Source organism: Antechinus flavipes, chromosome 3, assembly GCF_016432865.1.
Source record: "Antechinus flavipes isolate AdamAnt ecotype Samford, QLD, Australia chromosome 3, AdamAnt_v2, whole genome shotgun sequence".
Classification (NCBI taxonomy): domain Eukaryota; kingdom Metazoa; phylum Chordata; class Mammalia; order Dasyuromorphia; family Dasyuridae; genus Antechinus; species Antechinus flavipes.
Genome location: NC_067400.1, coordinates 246,067,464 through 246,087,390, shown reverse-complemented (window position 1 = coordinate 246,087,390; position 19,927 = coordinate 246,067,464). Strand labels below are relative to the sequence as shown.

At 35.9% G+C, this 19,927-nt stretch overlaps 1 protein-coding gene across 1 annotated transcript; it reads right to left on the bottom strand.

Annotated features, from left to right (window-relative positions):
- Positions 1-15,643: 15,643 nt before the first annotated feature.
- Positions 15,644-18,391, bottom strand: LOC127557143 (keratin-associated protein 6-2-like). Its single transcript, XM_051990579.1, has 2 exons — positions 18,241-18,391; positions 15,644-15,891 (listed from the first exon to the last, which is right to left on the bottom strand). The coding sequence occupies exons 1-2, from the start codon at positions 18,389-18,391 to the stop codon at positions 15,644-15,646; spliced, it is 399 nt and encodes a 132-aa protein (XP_051846539.1).
- Positions 18,392-19,927: the final 1,536 nt, after the last annotated feature.

Here is a 19,927-nt window from a genome sequence, read left to right as displayed (position 1 = left end):
GACAACTTGCAGAGAACAGTTCTCTTTAAAATGAAGATCAGAAATGTGATGGTCAGGGTTTTCAAAGAAAGAGAAAAGAGATCAGTTAGAGATCTTGAATAGTTTTTACAAACCATAGAGAAGACAATATTTATTTAAGTATAGGAATTGTTGGCAGTGCTGGCAATATGAGATTGGGAGGTTCATGCATTCAAGCTATTGATAGCTTGTTGAATGATTGGATTCAGAATAACTGGTGGTCTGGAGCTGGACTGATTTATTTCATGTCAAAATTAGAAAGTAACTGAATCTATGCCAAATGAGTTCATCAACTTAAAAAATGGAGTAGATTGAAGTAAATAAGGTTTTGATTTTCAGGTCGAGCAGTTCCTCAGAAATTCTTTTCTTGTCAAGAAGAAAATGAGTGCATCTCTTAGGCATCCAGATGCATGTTACCTCTTCTAAATTCTCATCCTCCTACAGCTACACTGTAAGGGATAAAGTACATAACATTCAGAAATCCTACTGTGACTTTGAAATTTCATGAAGAGGAATACAAGGGATTAGAGTTCAGGAAGATACAAGATGATGTATGTGTAAGCAGTCTGCTTAATACATGAGTGGTCTGTAGCTAAGCTGAAGAACATACAGAGCAGTTCAGACCACATGGTAGAAAGTCCTCTAGATCAAGACCTAAGTGATTCATTTCAAGAATCTCAAACTCTTGGGTTTTTAGGATATTCAGAGATTTGTCAGCTCTCTTAAGGTATTTTAATAGCCATTCCATCACATAATTAGTAGACCTCTTCTGTTTGTCCCTAAGGAGAATGATATGTATTCAGAGATTGCATTATATCCCTTTCATCTAGTTTTTGTCTTTTCTAAATGAGGGTTGTCTACAAGAGAATTTCCCTTTTACTGAAGAAAAGACCTTGGGATTGGTCTTCACATATTGGTCTTCACAGAATGCCTTCTGACAAGTATTGGCCAACCTTTGGAGGCATTTTTTAGGAAGAAATCAATAGACAGAGGCTACCGAGGGCATTTTCCCCCTAAAATCCAATGGATATTAAAAAAAAAACTTATATGCTTTTCTTCAATGCACAAAAATGCCTATAAGCATATATAGTAATGGAAATTCATTTGAAACTAAGAGCCAACAGAAGAACAATTATCAATTGTTATTAGCAATTTTAGTATTTTCTTCATTGACTGAAATGGAATTTTCATCAACAAAAATTCAGTAAGTCCCATATATGTATCAGAAGGAGTATTAAGCTCTGCTTTCTGCCAAAGAATATCTATGAGGTATATGATATTGAGGAAAGTCTAGCCTGTGAAGGTGGGGTAGCCAGGCTGCTGAACAGTCAAGCAGAGGTCTTTTTTTTTTCTGGGTGTTTAAGTTGACTAGAGAGTTTATGTATTTAATGATTATAAAGAATATCCTTGTAATCATGGGTCTGCTGAGGAGAGAGCCTCAAGTTGAGGTCCATTTTTGAGTTGGACAGAATGTACCATAAGGTACTAGAGATGGGGCCCAGTGAAGGTGCAAGGCACCATGAAAATATTCAAACTGCATACATGACTCTATTCTGTGATCACTGTGATCTTTTATTCACTTTTTCTGTTTTACAGAGCTTGAGATTTTTTGGTGAAATCAGGTGAAAGATAGCTAGGAAAGGTTTTTTGTTGTTCAGTCATTTTTCACTGTGATCTGAAACTTTTTCACCCCAATTGAGGATTTTGTGGCCCCCAAAATAGTACTTTGCCATTATCTTTTTCATCTTATTATACTGATGAGAAACTGAGGCAAAGAAAGTTAATTAACTTGCCCATTGCTACAAAAACTACTTGACATGTGAGGATAGATTTGAACACATGAAGATATGTCTTCCTGATTCTGATTTTTTTTTTGTTTGTTTGTTTTACTGAATCCCCTGCTTTACCTAGCTTTCAAGATTAGTGATTAGGAAGACAGTTCTGAAATCATCAGGGGCACCTTGGATATGGAAGGCATAAAACATGAATATGATACCAAGAATATGTGAATCTTTTTGAGAATTTAAGATAAAAGCCCTGTCCATTTGTGGGCAGAATATGAGGGAAGGAATGGAGCTGACAATTCCTTAAGGAATGTGGAGCAGGATATTATAAGGTACTAAAATGTAGTATTGCAATAGTCAAATTTCAGAAAGATATTGCATGCAAAGGAAATAATGCCTTTTCTGAATAGAAATTTGAAGTATCAGTTCATTGCAAAACTGAATTGGAGAATAAATCTTCTGCTATGACACAGATAAACACATCAAAGCTGAAAATCTCTTCATGATGAGAGGCTAAAACTCAGTACAAGAAGGTCAAACAGAATAGGCAAAGACAATTTAATTAAGTAGGGGAACAAGTTTATTAGAAAGTTGTAAAAGACACAATAATGTATGAAAGCTGAGCCAACTTGTAGGGAAGAAGTTGTTGGAGGAATCTCCCTCATAACAGGTGAGACAGTGTGCATCTTGCCAGGAGGATGGGTCCTGAAAGCTTAAAGGTCTCTACCACTTTCATGTCTAGAGGGCTCCATGGGCATTCCAAGACCCTGTTGTGGCTATTCCACATCACCCAGATGTAGACACAGATGGAATATGAAGTCCTTAAAAGGCCATGGAGTTATCCTAAAGCTGAGAGGAGCAAAAATTCCATGACATCCCAGCAGCAAGAAGTTTTTCAATAGAAGCCATAAGAATAATATCTTCCACAGCAAGATGGACGGCAGCAGCCATAGCCATAGCCTCCATAGCCCAGGCCTCCATAGCCACAACCTCCATAGCCATAGCCTAGGCCACGGAAGCAGCCACATCCACAGCCATAACCAGAGCCATAGCCATAGCCCAGGCCCCCATAGTAGCTGCCATAGTAGCACATGGTGTCAGGATTCACTTGAATGGTTGGATGTTAAGGGCAGGTTCTGTAAGTATGTATAGCACCATCTGCACAGGAACATTTATACCTTTACAGCAGGAAACGTGGCAGACTCAGGCCAGAATTGCATAATTACCATTAACCAAATTGCCAATGTAAAATCACATTCTTGTAATTATTTGGTTCCTGACAATACCATCAGCAAATTAAAGTTTTGTTTGTGTTTTTTCTTCTTGGTTCATTTATTTCCTGTGAAGGCCCTACTTACAATCTCATTTCTGTATTGTGAAATGATTATGGCATTGCCACAAGTATGCTGTTAAGGTGACTGAAGCCCTACATAGCAGCCCTCTCCAAGACCTCAATGTTGTCTTTTGATTATACATGCTTCCCTGGCCATCTGATACTTTGTCATAGTTATGGAATTCTGCCTTTCTAAATTAGTGCTTCTTGAGATTGAATTTTACTCAAATTTCAGACTGAATTTGAAATTTGGGTGAACTCCCTCTTGATGAAATCCAACCACCCCACACCTATTCCAAAAGCAGATAAAGCAGAAATGATCTCCCCAGTTTTTCCATTGTGTCCACACCTAGGCTTATGGTCAGAGTTATAAGAAATGTCCACAGAGTCACTCTTCTCAGGCAGCACTGACATCCTGATGCCAGTGAAAATATGTAAACACAAAGGAACCTGCCACAAATATGGAAAGTTGATGGGAAAGAAATTCAGAGGCAGAGCACAGGATACTTGGGGAAATGGAAAGACTGTATACCACTGGTAGTTTTCAAATTTATAGTATAATATACCAGAGCAAGACAGAGGTTAAGGTAAGAGAGAGGAGAGTATTCTAGGCACAGTGGACAGTCAATCATTGCAAAGACAAACAAAAGGCAAATGTTGAGCATTGTCTGAATGAGGGAGTATTACCATCTAACACTGGTAAGACTATTAAATACATGGAGGGGAAAAAAAGGATATGAAGACTGCCAATTTAGGAATGGGCCAGCTACAGAAGAGAATGAAATGTCAGATAGAGGCCACTTAAATCCTCAGAGAAGTTAAAATAGTTGGAATTTACAAGACAATAAGTGTAGGGCCTGTGAGACTGCAGTGTCCTAGGTGAGGAGGAGGAGTCAGAAGAATGCCTTTGGAAAATCCATAGGTAACTGAGTGGAAAGAGGATCTGGTAGGCAAATGATTGAAAACCAATCTGAGGTTCTTTGGAAGAGGTTCTGTGTGGACCTTGTCTAAGTGAAAATCTTGCTATTAAAAAGAGGTATTTGTATGCCCTTGATGTTGTAAAAGTAGGCAGACAAATTTATTCAACTAAAAAGACATTTGCATTGATAGTGCAGGGTCAGGTATGTCCATGACACTATAAAATTAAATCTTTGCTGGATATTGTTGCTCTTGCAAGAGGAGGACAAAAGTTGAGAAAAGATGGAGGCTTTGCATAAGGCAAGATGAGGAAATCTGTTCTAGACTTGGGATGATTTGACCTATATATTGGTTGTTAAGTTTAAATTTTGTATATTGATTATTGATAATGTGACTCTGAAACTTACCAGAGACGGTATTATGGATCTGGACCTGTATCAGTGAGTGTCCAAAGGAATGGCTTGGAATCTCTGAAATGGAAAGAGGTTCTTCTCTCTTATTATTAGAAAGAACATTCATAAAAGAAAGAAAATGACAATAGAGAGAGAAAGAAAAAAAGAAAAGAGGTAGAAAGTTGATTTTCACCATCCATTTTGTATGAAATGACAGATTTATGAAGTAATTAAGAAGAATAAGAAATAACAGTTATACAGGAAAAGTGGGGTCAAGCACATCTAGGAAGAGTAACTAGCCAAAGAAAAATCAAGAAACAAGAAAGTTGGAAGAAGCCTTTAGGTTTATTCAGGAGAACATTACTGGATAAATTGCAGAAAGCAGTTTCTCTTGAAAGTGAGGGTCAGGAATGTGATGTTCAGGGATTTCAAAGACAATGAAAAAAAGAGCAGATAGATACTTCTGAATTTTTCCCTAAAATATGCTAAAGGCAATATCTAATTAAAAGGCAGCTGGCAGTGCTGACAATATGAGATTGGTAGAATCATGCATTTACACTATTGCTAGCCTATTAAACTAGTGAACTCAGAAGAAATACTCCTCTGGAACTGAAGCTGGAACTGGTTTATTTTATGTCAAAATTAGAATGTTACCGAGTCCAAGGCAAATAAAGCAGACAACAACTAAGAAATTGTAGCAGGGAGAAGAGAATGAGGTTTTGACTCAGGTCGAGCAACTCCTGAGAAATTCTTGGGTTACCCATGGGTGATCTTTGGCTAAGCTGAAGTGCTTCCAGAGGGGTCCAGACCATAAGATAGAATGTCCTCTAGATGAAGACCTAAGAGACTCATTTTAAGGAACTTGGACTTTTGCATTTGGAGGATACTCAGGGATTTGTCTCAGGTCTTTTAAGGTATAAATATTAGACCCCTTCTGTTTGTCCCTAAGAACTTTTAAAGGGACTCATAGATAATATTCTTTCCCTCTAAACTGATTTTTGGCTTCACTAAAGAAAACAAAACATTCTCTGCCCAATAAGGGATTATACATGAAAGAATTTCCCTTTTACTGAAAGATTTATTTCCATGGAATTGACCTTCATAGAATTTATCCTCACAACTGTTTGGAGATATTTTTAGGAAGAAATCAATCGACTTAGGCTGCTAAGGATATTTTCCTTTAAAATCCAACAGATAATCAAAAAGTTATATGCTTTTTTTTCAATATACAATAATGCCCATATTCAATATATTGTAAGGAAAGACATTTGAAACTAACCAATAGCAAGTAAATAAGAATCCCTAGGTATTAGCATTTGTAGTGTTTCCCAAACTACCTGAAACAGAATTATAATCAAGAAAAATTGAGTAAGTTCCACCTATGTACCAGCTGTTGGATTAGGTTTTGGTATCTTCTAAAGAACCTCCATGAGGTATATGATAAAGTTCATAGCTTAGACTGCTGAATAGTTTAGCAGATGCTCGCTTTTCCTGGGTGCTTAAGTTGACTAGAGAGTTGAGTGTTTGCTGGTTATACAGGTCATCCTTGCTACCGTGGATCAACTGCTCTAATATAGAAGAGAGCATTAGTTCAAAGGCATAGTTTGAGTTGGTCAAGATGTGCAGTTGGCTCCTAGAGATTTGGTCAACTGAAGAGTCATGGTTAGCTGAAATTTTTTAGACTTTATATGCGACTCTCTTCTGTAGTCTTTGTGGTATGCCGTTCACTTGTTCTGTGCTACAGATCTTGAGATTTCTAAGTGAAAAAAAAGTGGAAAAAGAAAGCTAGACAAGAATTTTGGTGTTCAACAATTTTTCTCTGTTGTCTGAATAGTTGTTACTTTGAGGAATTCTTGGCTAAGAAAACAATGGCATTTGCCATTACCTTTTCTAGTGCAATATACAATTAAGGAAACTGATGCAAACAAAATGCTTTATCCATGGTTACACAAATTGTTTAGGACAGATTTGATGGGGACAGATTTGAACTCAGGAAGATGGGTCTTCTTCACTCCATTTCCAGCACTCAACCCACGACTTCACATAGCTTTCCAGACTAAGATTAGAAAGAAAATTTTGAAATCATCAGGGATAATTTGGAGCTAGAAATCATGAATTATGAATATGACACCAAGAAGATGTGGAACTTTTTGAAACTTCGAAGATAAAAACCCTGTCTCTTTATGGACAGAATGTGGGAGAAGGGATGGAACTTATTGTAGACAAAGACCATGCCTTCAGTAAGGTGAGCCATTGGTATTATTAGAGAATGAAATCTTAAGTACTACAGAAGTCAGATTTGAGAAAGACATTTGAAATGGAAATAATGTCTTTGCTGACAGAAACTGGGAGAGGTTTCACTTCATTGCCAAAATGAAGTGGAGGGAAAATGTTCTGCAATGACACAAATAAATACGTCAAGGTTGAAATCTCTTCCTGAAGAGATCATGAAACCCAAGGATAGGGAGGTCAAGAAGGCCACATTAAAAAACAAAAACAAAACTTTGCTAAGCCAGGGAAACAAGTTTATTAGAAAGTTTTAAGACACAATAATATATGAGCTGAGCCAATTTTTTTGAGAATGAGTTGTTGTTGGAGGAGTTTTCCTCATCACAGGTGAAAGTCTATATCATTTAGCAGAAGGACAAGTCTGCTGCAGGTACAGAAGGAATGTGAGGTCCTTACAAGACCATGGAATTAACCCAAAGAAAAGATGAGTAAGGATTCCTTAACAGTCCAGCAAGGGATTATTCAGTAGAAGCCATAAGAATAATAACTTCCACAGCAAGATGGACGATAGCAGCCATAGCCATAGCCTCCATAGCCACAGCCTCTATAGCCACAGCCTCCATAACCATATCCTAGACCATGGAAGCAGCCACATCCACAGCCATAACCAGAGCGATAGCCATAGCCCAGGCCCCCATAATAGCTGCCATAGTAACACATGATGTCAGGATTCACTTGGGTAGATTGTTGTTAGAGTATGTTTTGTGAGTATGTATGGCACCAGCTACACCTTTACATCAGGAAATGTGACAGACCCAAGCCAGAATTGCATAATTACCATTAGTCAAATTGCTAATGTAAAATCACATTTTTGCAATTGTTTGGTCTCGGATAATACCACCAGCAATTTAAGATTTTGTTTTTATCTTTTGTCTCTTGATTCACTGTTTTTCTGAGTAATCTCTGCCACAATCTCATTCCTCTAATGAGAAATGATTTTAGTGTTGCCAAAGGTATATTATTAATGTTACTGATGCCCTATCCAGTCTTCATGGCAGGACTCTCCAAGACTTCACTGACCTCCTTCTATTACACTTTTCTCTCTATATCTGATACTTCATCTAGCTATATAATCCTGTATCTCAAAAGTAGTACTTCTTGAGTTTCAAGTGATAGAAGAGTTCACACAAATTCTAGATTGAAGTTGAGATTGTGGTCAAGCCCTTTTTAAAAAAAAATAGTATTTTATTTTTCCAAATACATGCAAAGATACTTTTCAACATGTACCTTGTAAAAACTTGTGTTCCAAATTTTTCTTTTCCTCCTCCTTTGTTCCCTCTTCTCTAGACAGCAAGGAATTCAATATAGATTAAACATGTGCAGTTATGCTAAACATATTTCCATATTCATTAGGTTATGTAAAAATAGCAAAAGAGAAAAAAAAACACAATATGTGAAAAAAAATAAGCAAACAAACAAGCAACAACAACAGAGTGATAATAATACTATGCTTATCTCCACATTTGGTCTCTCTCTTTCTTTCTCTGGATGTGAATGTTTCTTTCCATCACATGTCTATTGGAATTGTTTTGAATCATCTCATTGTTGAAAAGAACTATGTCCATCACAGTTGATGGGTACACAATCTTGTTGTTACTGTGAACAATGTTCTCTTGGTTATGGTTATGCTCCCTACACTTAGCATAGCTCATGTAAGTCTTTCCAGGCTTTTCTGAAATCAGCTTGCTCATCATTTCTTACAAAACGATAATATTCCATTATATTTATATACCGTAACTTATTCAATTTTTCCCCAGCTGAGGGGCATCACTCAATTTCCAGTTCTTTGTCACTTTAAAAAGGGCACTACAGACATTTTTGCCCATGTTGGTCCTTTTCCCTGTTTTATGATCTCTTTGAGAAACAGACCCAATAAAGACACTGCTGAATCAAAGAGTGTGCACAGTTTGATAACTTTTTGGGTATAGTTCTATATTGCTCTGCAGAATGGTTGGATCAGTTCACAACTCCATCAGTAATGCATTAGTGTCCAAGTTTTCTCACATCCATTCCAACATTCATTATTATCTTTTTCTCTTATCTTGCCAACCTGAGAGGTTTGAAGCAGGATCTCAGAATCATCTTAATATGAATTTCTCTAATCAATAGTGATTTAGAGCATTTTTCATGACTACAAATTGTTTTAATTTCTTTGATTGAAAATTGTTCATATCCTTTGACCATTTATCAGTTGGGGAATGGCACAACAACCCTAATTTCAACTTGATAACCAACAGATATCTCAAATTTACCCAAGTCCTAAAAGAGATTATACTAATACCATCTCAATCAACACCCCCTACCTCTTTTCTCAAATTTTCCTCTCCTTTCTGGAGTGAAAACATACAATCAAGATCTTTTAATGTATGCAAATATCTTTTTGGTCAAATAAAATTGTTTGCCCTACCTTCATAATATCATTTTTATTGAAATACTTCTTTCCAATCATAAAAATTCCCACTTAGAAAAGTCCCACACAGCTCCTCTCTAAAAGATCTTCTAAACAGGTCTTCTTGACTCAGTCCATTCAGATCCTCTTTTTACTCAGCAATCAAATAGATATTCCTAAGCCAAAATTATCCATTTTGCATTTCATAATATTTTTAGTTCTTCTTTGGCCGTAAATTTCTTCTTTTTCCACATATCTGAGATCTGGACTAGCCTTTGTTCTTCTAACATGCTTATAGTATCACCCTTTATGTCTAAATCATAAACTTATTTCAATCTTTTCTTGGTATAGGGAGTTTGGTGTTAGTCAATGCCTAGTTTCTGCCATACTATTTTCCAATTTTCCCAGCAATTTTTGTCAAATAGTGATTTCTTATCCCAGAAGCTGGAGTCTTTGGGTTTATCAAACACTAGATTTCTATAGTCATTGCCTATTGTGTCTTATGAACCTAATCTATTCCTCTGATCTACTACTTTGTTTTTTAGCCAGCGCCAAATGGTTTTGATGATTGCTGCTTTATAATATCTCTCTCTCTCTCTCTCTCTGTGTGTGTGTGTGTGTGTGTGTGTGTGTGTGTGTGTGTATATATATATATATATATATATATAATGTCTACAGCTAGTACAGCTAGGCGACCCTCATTTTCATTTTTTCATTTTTCATTAAACCCTTGAAATTCCTGGCTTTTTGTTCTTCCAGATAAATTTTGTTCTTATTTTTTCTAGCTCTATAATGTAATTTTTTGGCAGTTTGATTGGTATGGCACTTAACAAATAGATTAATTTAGATATTACTGTTATTTTTAATATATTAATATATTAGCTTGACCTACCCATGAACACTTGATATTCATCCAGTTGTTTAAATCTAATTTAGCATGGAAAGTGTTTTGTAATTATGTTCCAAAAGTTCCTGCCTTTGTCTTGGCAGGTAGAGTACCAAGTATTTTATATTATCTACAGTTTTTTTAAATGGAATTTCTCTTTGCATCTCTTGCTGTTAGACTTTGTTTGAAACATATAGAAATACAGATGATTTATGTGGATTTATTTTATATCCTGTAAATCTGCTAAAGTTGTTAAAGCTTTCTAGTAGTTTTTTAGCTAATTCTTGAGTATTCTCTAAATATATTATCATAATCATCTGCAGAGTGACAATTTTGTTTCCTCATCACCTAATCTAAATCCTTCAAGTTTTTTTCTTTTATTGTTAAAGCAAAATTTCTAATATAATATTAGGTAACAGTGGTGATAATGGGCAACTTTGTTTCACCTCTATCTTATTGGCAATGCTTTTAGCTTATCCCCATTATATATAATGCTGGCTGATAATTTTAGATAGATGCTTCTTATCATTTTAAGGAAAACTCCATTTATTCCTCTACTTTCTAGTGCTTTTAATAGGAATGGATGTTGTATTTTGTCAAGTGCTTTTTTTCTGCATCTATTGAAATAATCATATGATTTGTTAGTTTGGTTATTGATATGGCCAATTATGGTAATAATTTTCTTGATATTTAACCAGCCCTGCATATCTGGTATAAATCCCACTTGGTTATAGTATATAATCCTGCTTAAAAGTTGTTGTAATCTCTTTCTTAATGTTTTATTTAAGATTTTTTGCGTCAATATTCATTAGTAAATTTGGTCTGTAATTTTCTTTATCTGTTTTGACACTTCCTGGTTTAGGTATTAGCATTATATCAGTATCATAAAAGGAATTTGGTAGAACTCCTTCTTCTCCTATTTTCCCAAATAGTTTATATAGTACTGGAATTGATTGTTCATTCAATGTTTTGTGGAATTCATTTTTAAATTCCTCTGGCCATGGAGATTTTTTTCTTGGGGAGTTCATTAATGGCTTGGTTAATTTCTTTTTTTTTTCAAAAATGGGATTATTTAAGTAATTATTTCCTCATCCAGCAATCTGGGTAATCTATATCTTTGTTTGTATCCATCCAGTTCACCTAGATTAGCAAATTTGTTGGTATACAATTGGGTAAAATAGCTCCTAATTATTATTTTAATATGGTGATAAGATTGCCCTTTCATTTTTTGTTACTGCTAATTTGGTTTTCTCCTTTCTTTTTTCTAATCAAATTAATCAAAAGTTTATTTATTTTGTTGCTTTTTTTCCCATAAAACTAACTCTTAGTTTTGTTTATTAGTTCAATAGTTTATTAGTTCAATAGTTTTCTTACTTTCAGTTTTACTAATTTCTCTTTTGATTTTCAGAATTTCTAATTTGGTATTTAATTAGGTTTTAAAAAATTAATTAATTTAATATATTTCCCCAATTACATTTAAAACAATTTTTTATATTTCTTTTTAAAACTTGAGTTCTACATTCACTCCCTTATTCCCTTTAAGAATAACCACATTTAAAAACCACATTTGAAATGATGTAAAACAAAATCATGTTGTGAAAGAAAATATAGATCTCTGAGACAGCTAGGTAGTGCAGTGGATAGAGTACCAGCCCTGAAATCAGGAGGACCTGAGTTAAAATCTGGCCTCAGACATTAACATTTCTTAGCTGTATGACCCTGGGCAAGTCACTTAACCTCTATTGCCTCAGGGGGGAAAAAAGAAACGAAAAGGACAAAAAAGAAAAAGAAAAAAAGAAAATATAGATCTCCCAACCTAATTTTTAAAATTCCTCAGGAAAAAAAATGAGAGAAAGAGAGAGGTAGAAAGAGAGAGAGAGAGAAAGAGAGAGAGAGAGAGAGAGACACAGAGAGAGAGAGAGAAAGCGCTTACTTAGCTTGCACCTACTCCCTCTAAGTATGGTTCTAAATATATTGCTTTTAACTACCCTGACAAAGTTACAGTTCTCAAGAGTTACATGTGACATCTTCCCATGTAGGGATGCAAACATTTTAATCTTTTTAAAAAACATTTTTTTCAATTTACCTTTTTATGCTTTTCTTGAGTCTTGTATTTGAAGATCAAAATTTCTCTCAGGTCTGGTCTTTTTACCAGAAATTATTAAAAATCCCCTATTTCATTGAATATCCATCCCTGAAAGATAATGATTAATTTTACTGGGTAGTTGATTTTTAGTTGTAGTACAAGCTCCTTTAGCTTCTGGAATATCATATTCCATACTCCCTTATCATTTAATGTGAAAGGTGCTAGATCTTGGGTAATCCTGATTAAGACTCCTCAGTACTTGAATAGTTTCCTTCTGGCTGCATGCAGTATTTTCTTTTTGATCTGATAGTTCTGGAATTGAGCCATTATCCCTGGAGTTTTTATTTTGGGATCTCTTTCAGGAAGTGACAGGTGGATTATTTCAATGATTATTGTACTCTGGTTCTAGGACATTAAAGCAGATTTCCTTAATGATTTCTTGAAAGATATTGTTCAGGCTCTTTTTTTCATCATGGTGTTCAAGTAATCCAATAATTCTTAGATGGTCTCTCCTGGATCTATTTTCCAGGTTAGTTATTTTTTTCCAATGAGGTATTTTACATTTTCTTCTATTTTTTCATTTTTAAAATTTTGTTTGACTGATTCTTGATGTCTAATTGGGTCATTCACTTCCATTTGTTCAATTCTAATTTTTATTGAATTATTTTCTTCAAGTAACTTTTCAAACTCCTTTTGCATTTGGTCAATTGTACTTTAAAAGAGTTGTTTTGTTCTCAAGGCTTTCTTGATGGAATCTATTCACTCAACACCTACTTCAAAAGCAAATAAAGTAGAAACTGCCTCTGTAGAATTTGTAATGTAATTGCCATTAAGCTTATGGTTGGTGTTATAAGAAATGTCTACAGAGTGCTTCTCTGTAAAGCTGATGTTCTTTACAGGACAGCTGTAAAATCCTGAGGCAAGGGAGAACATGTAAACACAAAGAGAAATATCACAAACATGGAGAGTTGATGAGAGAAGAAGTCAGAGGCAGAGGCACAATATACTTAGTGCATAGTATACTATACTACTATATAGTATAGTATAGCATCAGGTAAATGAGCAAGTCCACGTGGCACTGGTGAGTTTAAAACTGAAAATATAATGGACCAGAGTAAGTTAGAGAGGAAGACAGGAGAGAGAAGAGTATTATGGGCAGGGGAGGGATAACCAGTCTGTGCAAAGGCAAAAAGAAGGCACATGACATCCATTGTGTGAATGAAGAAAAGTTGGCCAGCACTAGGAAGACCATCAAATTAAGGTAGCAAAGACAATTTACAAGACAAGTATAAAAGTTTACCAGATAAGGCTCCAACCTGGAACTTTTGGAACTCCTGAGGAAGAAGAGTCAGAAAAATGTCTCTGGAAAATCCATGGTGCACACTACCAAGTAGGATTTATACCAGGAATGCAGGCTGGTTCAATATTAGGAAAACTATTAGCATAATTGACTGTATCAATAACCAAATAGCAAAAACCATATGATTATCTCAATAGATGCAGAAAAAAGCATTTGTTAATATCCAAACACCCATTCCTATTAAAACCCCTGGAGATTATAGGAATAAATGGACTTTTCTTTAAAATAGTCAGCAGCATCTATTTAAAACCATCAGTAAGCATCATATGTGATAGGGATAAACTGGAACCATTCCCAATAAAATCAGGGGTGAAACAAAGTTGCTCGCTATCATCATTACTATTCAATATTGTATTTAAAATGTTAGCTTTGGCAATAAGAAAAGAAAAAGAGATTAAATGAATTAGAGTAGGTAATGAGGAAACCAAATTATCACTCTTTGCAGATGATATGATGGTATACTTAGAGAATCCCAGAGAATCAACTAAAAATCTATTAGAAATAATCTACAACTTTAGCAAAGTTGCAGGATACAAAATAAATCTACATAAATCATCAGCATTTTTATACATCACTAACAAAATCCAACAGCAAGTGATACAAAGAGATTCCATTTAAAATAACTATTGATAATATAAAGTATTTGGGAATCTATCTGCCAAGGGAAAGTCAGGAACCATATGAGCAAAATTATAAAACACTTTTTAGACAAATAAAATCAGATCTAAACAACTGGAAAAATACCAACTGCTCTTGGATAGGTCCAGCGAATATAATAAAGATGACAATACTCCCTAAACTAATCTATTTATTTAGTACTATACCAATCAAACTCCCAAAAAAGTATTTTACTAACTTAGGAAAAAATAACAAAATTCATCTGGAAGAACAAAAGGTCAAGAATTTCAAGGGAACAAATGAAAAAAAAATCAAATGAAGGTGGCCTAGTTGTACCAGATCTAAAACTATATTATAAAACAGTGGTTTTGGTAATGGCTAAGAAATGGACTAGTTGATCAGTGGAATAGGTTAGGTTCATAGGACAAAATAGTCAGTAATTATGGCAATCTAGTGTTTGACAAACCCAAAGACCCCAGCTTTTGGGATAAGAACTCACTATTTAACAAAATCTGTTGGGAAAATTGGAAACTAGTATGGCAGAAACTAGGCATTGACCCACATCTAGCATCATATACCAAGAAAAGGTAAAACTGGGTTCATGATCTAGACATAAAGAATGATATTATAAATAAATTTGAAGAATATAGGATAGTTTATCTCTCAGACCTGTGGGGAAAAAAGGAATTTATGACCAAAGAAGAGCTAGAGATCATTACTGATCATAAAAGAGATACTTTTGATTATCTTAAATTAAAAAGTTTTCCTTGCAGGAATATGTATCTTCTTGACTGAATTTCTCACACTCAATCCACTGCATTTCCTAGCTTTTCTAGATTAGTACTGGGGAAGACAATCCAGAAATCACCAAAGATATCTTGCATTTGGAAGACACAACCATGACATATGTGAACCTTTTTAAAACTTTGTCAATAAAAACTCTGTCCATTTATGGGCACAGTGTGAGAGAAGAGATATAGCTTATAGTGGATAAAGATCATTACTTAAATAAAGTGGGTCATAGGTTTTTTTAATGAACTAAAATGTAAATATTGTAATAATCAAATTTGAAAAAGACATTTACATGAAAATAATGCCTTTTGTGAACAGAAATTTGGAGAGGTATCAGCTTATTTCCAAAAATGCATTACAGAGTAAATATCCTCTGCAAACAGATAAAGTACATCAGGGCTGAAAATCTCTTCAAGGGACCGAAACCCAGGTACAGAGAGCTCAAGGACAATGGTAAAAATAGTTTTTCTAAGCCAGGAAAACAAGTTTATTAGAAAATTGAAAAAGATATAGTGTATGAGACCTGAGCTAACTTGCTCAGAATGTTATTGGAGGAGAATCTCTCATGACTAGTGAGAATCTGCTATTTTTCTCAGGACAGATCCTGATGCTTCTTGGTCCTTGCTACTTATTTGCCCTAAGTTTTCCATAGAAACCCCAAGATCCTGTTGTGGTTGCTTTTCCATGGCATATGCTGTAGAAGTAGATGGAAACCCTAGAATTATTCCAAAACAAGGAGGGACAAAGATTCCTTGAAAGTCCAGCATGAAAAAGTTTTTCAATAGAAGCCATAAAAATAATATCTTTCACCACAAGAAGGGTGGCAGCAGCCATAGTCATAACATCCATAACAACAATCTCCATAGCCATAGCCTAGGCCATGGAAACAGCCACATCCACAGCCATAACTAGAGCCATAGCCATAACCCAGGCCCTCATAGTAACTGCCATAATAGCACATGGTGTCAGGATTCACTTGGGTGGATGGTTGTTTAAGGTAGGTTTCATGAGTATGTATGGCACCATCTGTACAGGAACATTTGTACACCAAGAAGTATGATAGACTCAGGTTGGAACTTCCATTCACTAAATTGCCAGAGTAACATCACATTCTTGTAAATCTTTGATCCTTCACAACACAAACAGCATATTAAGCTTTTGTTTTGCTTTTTCCCTTTCTTGATTGTTTGTTTTCCTGGGAATATTTTGCTACAGTATCATTCATATAATGTAAACCTATTTTAGTGTTGCCAAAATTGTGTTGTTGAATTTAACTGATGCTTTAACCTGGTTCCATGAGGGCACTCTCCTGATCTTCAAGGTTCTCATTCTATAATACATGCCTCCTTTCCAGCTGATATTTCATCACAGCTGTGGAATCCTTTATGTCTAAATCAGGTGCTTCTTGAGATTCAAGTGACAGAAGAGTTTATGAAACTTTCAGATTGGAGTTAAAATTGTGGTAGAGTGCCTCTTAATGGAATCTATCCACCCAACACCTATTCCATGTCTAACAAAACAGAAACCTCCTTAAAGTTTTTAGGGAGCTCATTCCCTAAAATTCCTGGCTCATGATTGGGGCTATGAGAAGTGTCCATCATTTCCCTCTTTTGGAGCAGGTCTAATATCCTAAGACCAGTGAGAACATGGGCATTGAGAAACATTGGATGTTTCCTGACCAAAAAAAAAAAAAGATCTCCATAGAGTGAGAGTATGGAGGGAATGTCCCTCTAAAAGCTACTGGAAATTCAAAATCTTACATGTATATTTTTCAATAAACTGTCATAACTGAGCAAGAAAGAGTAACAGAAATTTATTTATAGCTAACAAAGAGCAGAATAACAAAGATCCATTGATATTGACCTTTCTAGTGTTTCCCGAACTTCCTGAAAGAGAATTTTAATCAATAAAATTTAGTAACTACTGCTCTAGTTTCTTCAAAAGAACTTCTTTGAATTAAAAGATTCTGGGGAAAGCCTGAGCAATTGAAAAATCAAAAGGTTGTTTCCCAGGCTGCTGAGCAATTTTGTAGATGCTGTCTTTTACTGGGTACTTAAGGAGGAGTTCAAATATTTCCTGGTTATACAGGGCATCCTTGCAAACATGGATCCATTGTTCTCATCTATAGGAGAGCTTCAGTTCAAGGACAATGTTTCAGTTATTCACAATATGCAGTTGGCAACTAAAGATATGGTTTAGTGAAAGTATATCATTATCTGAGGATGTTCAGAGTGTGTATGTGATTCTCTTCTGTGATCACTGTGGTGTGCCATTCACTTGTGCTGTGCTTTAGCTCTTGAGATATTTTGGTGAAAATTGAGTGGTAAAAGACAACTAGACAAGGGTTTTGTTGTTTAGTCATTTTTCACTGTTGACTGAAGCATTGTAACTGCATCTGAGGATTTCATGGCCAAGAAAATGAAGTCATTTGCTATAACCTTCTACATTACATTATACAGATGAGGAAACTGAGGGATACAAACTTAAGGGGCAGGCCCAGCATCCCACAAACTACTTAGGGTATGAAGACAGATTTTGATGTGTGAAGATGAGTCTTCTTGACCCTATTTCTGGAATTCAGTCCACTGTTTTACTTCTCTTTCTAAATTAACATTGGAAAAACAATTCTGAAATCACCAGGGACATCTTGGATTTGTATGTCACAAACCATGAATATGACACCAAAACATGTGAATCTTTTTGAAACTTTGAAGATAAAAACCCTGTCCATTTATGTTCAAAATGTGAGAGAACAATAAAGCTTATAGTGCACAAAGGTCATTAGAGCAAAATTTACATGAAAACAATGACTTTTGTAAACAGAAATTTGGAGAAGTATCTGCTGGTTGTCAAAAATGCAGTGGAGAGCAAATCCTCTGGAGTGACAGTTATTAAGCCTATTAAGACTGAACATCTCTTCATAATGAAAGGCTAAAACACAAGTAGAGGGAGTTCAAGAAGGACACATAAAAAACAGTTTTACTAAGTCAAAGAAACAAGTTTATTAGGATTTCATAAAAGACACAGTAGTATATGAGAGCCCACTCAACTTGCTGAGAATGGGGTGTTGTTGGAGGAGTCTCTCTTATGACATGGGAGAGTCTGCCTCATTTTCCAGAAGGATGGGTTCTGTTGCTTCCTGGTATGCACACCTTGTCAGCCCTGACTGCTCCATGAGGATTCCAAGACCTGTTGAGGGAGCTTTCCCATGCCATCCAGCTGCTGGTGCTGAAGGAACGTTGATGCCCTTTAAAGACCATGAAATTAACCCAAAGCAAGGAAGGAAAAGAATTCCTTGAGAATTCAGCAGCAAGAGTTTTTTTTTCCTTCAATAGAAGCCATAAGAATAAAACCTTCCACAACAAGATGGCCGACAACAGCCATAGCCATAGCCACCATAGCGCAGGCCTCCATAGCCACAGCCTCCATAGCCATAGCCTAGACCACGGAAGCAGCCACATCCACAGCCATAACCAGAGCCATAGCCATAGCCCAGGCCCCCATAGTAGCTGCCATAGTAGCACATGGTGTCAGGATTCACTTAAGTGGTTGGATGTTAAGGGCAGGTTTTGTAAGTATGTATGGTACCATCTACACAGGAACTTTTATACCCTTCCAGTAGGATGTGTGGCAGACTCTGGCCAGAATTTCATAATTCCCATTAACCAAATTGCCAGGGTAATATCACATTCTTTCAGTGTTTGGTCCCTGACAACACAAACAACACATTAAGGTTTTTACTTCTCTTTTTCCCACCTCTTGATTGCTTGTTTTCCTGGGAATTCTCTGCCACAATTTCATTCAAACAATGCAAACTTATTATAGTGTTGCCAAAATTATGTAGTGAATGTGACTGATGCCCTTCTCAGATTCCAGAGCAGCACTCCCTGGTCATCAGGGTCCTCCTCCTATTGCACTTTCCTCCTGACCATATGATACTTCATCATAGCTATGGAATCCTTTCTCTCTAAATCAGTGCTTTTTGAGATTCAAATGATGAATAGTTCATGAAACTTTCAGATTGGAATTGGGATTGTGGTGGAGTACCTTTTGATGGAATCCATCAACCTAGCATCTACTCCAAAAGCTGACAAAACACAGATCCCTTGCCTCATGTTTGCACTGTGCACATGGTTTAGGTTACAAGAATTGTCCACCATTTCCATCTTCTGGGGCAGTTCTAATGTCCTAAGTCCAGGGATAACTTGGACCAAAGAAATTCCAAAGGCAAGGATGGATAAAAAGAGAGGTTTCTGGGTAGGATGGACAGTCAGTCTGTGTAAATGCAAAGAGAAGGCATTTGCTGTCCACTGTCTGAGTGAAAGAGGGTAGGCTAGTACTGGCAAGACTATATAAAATATGGGAAGGGAAACAAAGTCTATGAAGCCTGTCATTTTGGGATGGATCAGCTACCCAAAAGGGTGTGATTCCATACAGAAGCTACCTATTCAAATCCTCAGGCAAAGATAAGTAGGTGGAATGTACTAGGTAACATGGACTCTGGGGAATCCTAGGGATGGAGGTGTCAGAAGACCATCTTTAGAAAATCCACTGGGCAGCTGAGTGGAGAGAGGATCAGGGTAAGCAAACAAGTGAATCTAGAAGACTGATTTAGAGGATTTTTTTGGAGAGGTTCTCTGTGCACCTTGTCTAAGTGGGATTCTTTGGATTAGAAAGAAGTATTTTCATATCAGTGATGTAAAGTTTATTTAACTAAAAAGGTATCTGTAGTGATAACACAGGAAATGGGATGTCCCTGACACTATAAATATAATATCTTTACTCTGGAAAAAAGAAAAGTTGAGAAGAAGTAGGAGACTTTGGATGAGACAGGATGAGGAAATCTCTACATGAGATAATTTAAGATATATATAGTGGTTATCAAGTTGAAATTGTGTACATCGACTATTGATGATGTGGCTCTGGATCTTACTAGAGATGGCTATTATGGATATGTACCTATTGCAATGAGTGACCAAGGAATGGCTTGGAAACTCTGAAAAGGAAAGTGGTTCTTCCAGAGAACATGGGGAAAGAAAAAAAAGAGAGACAGAAGCCTGAA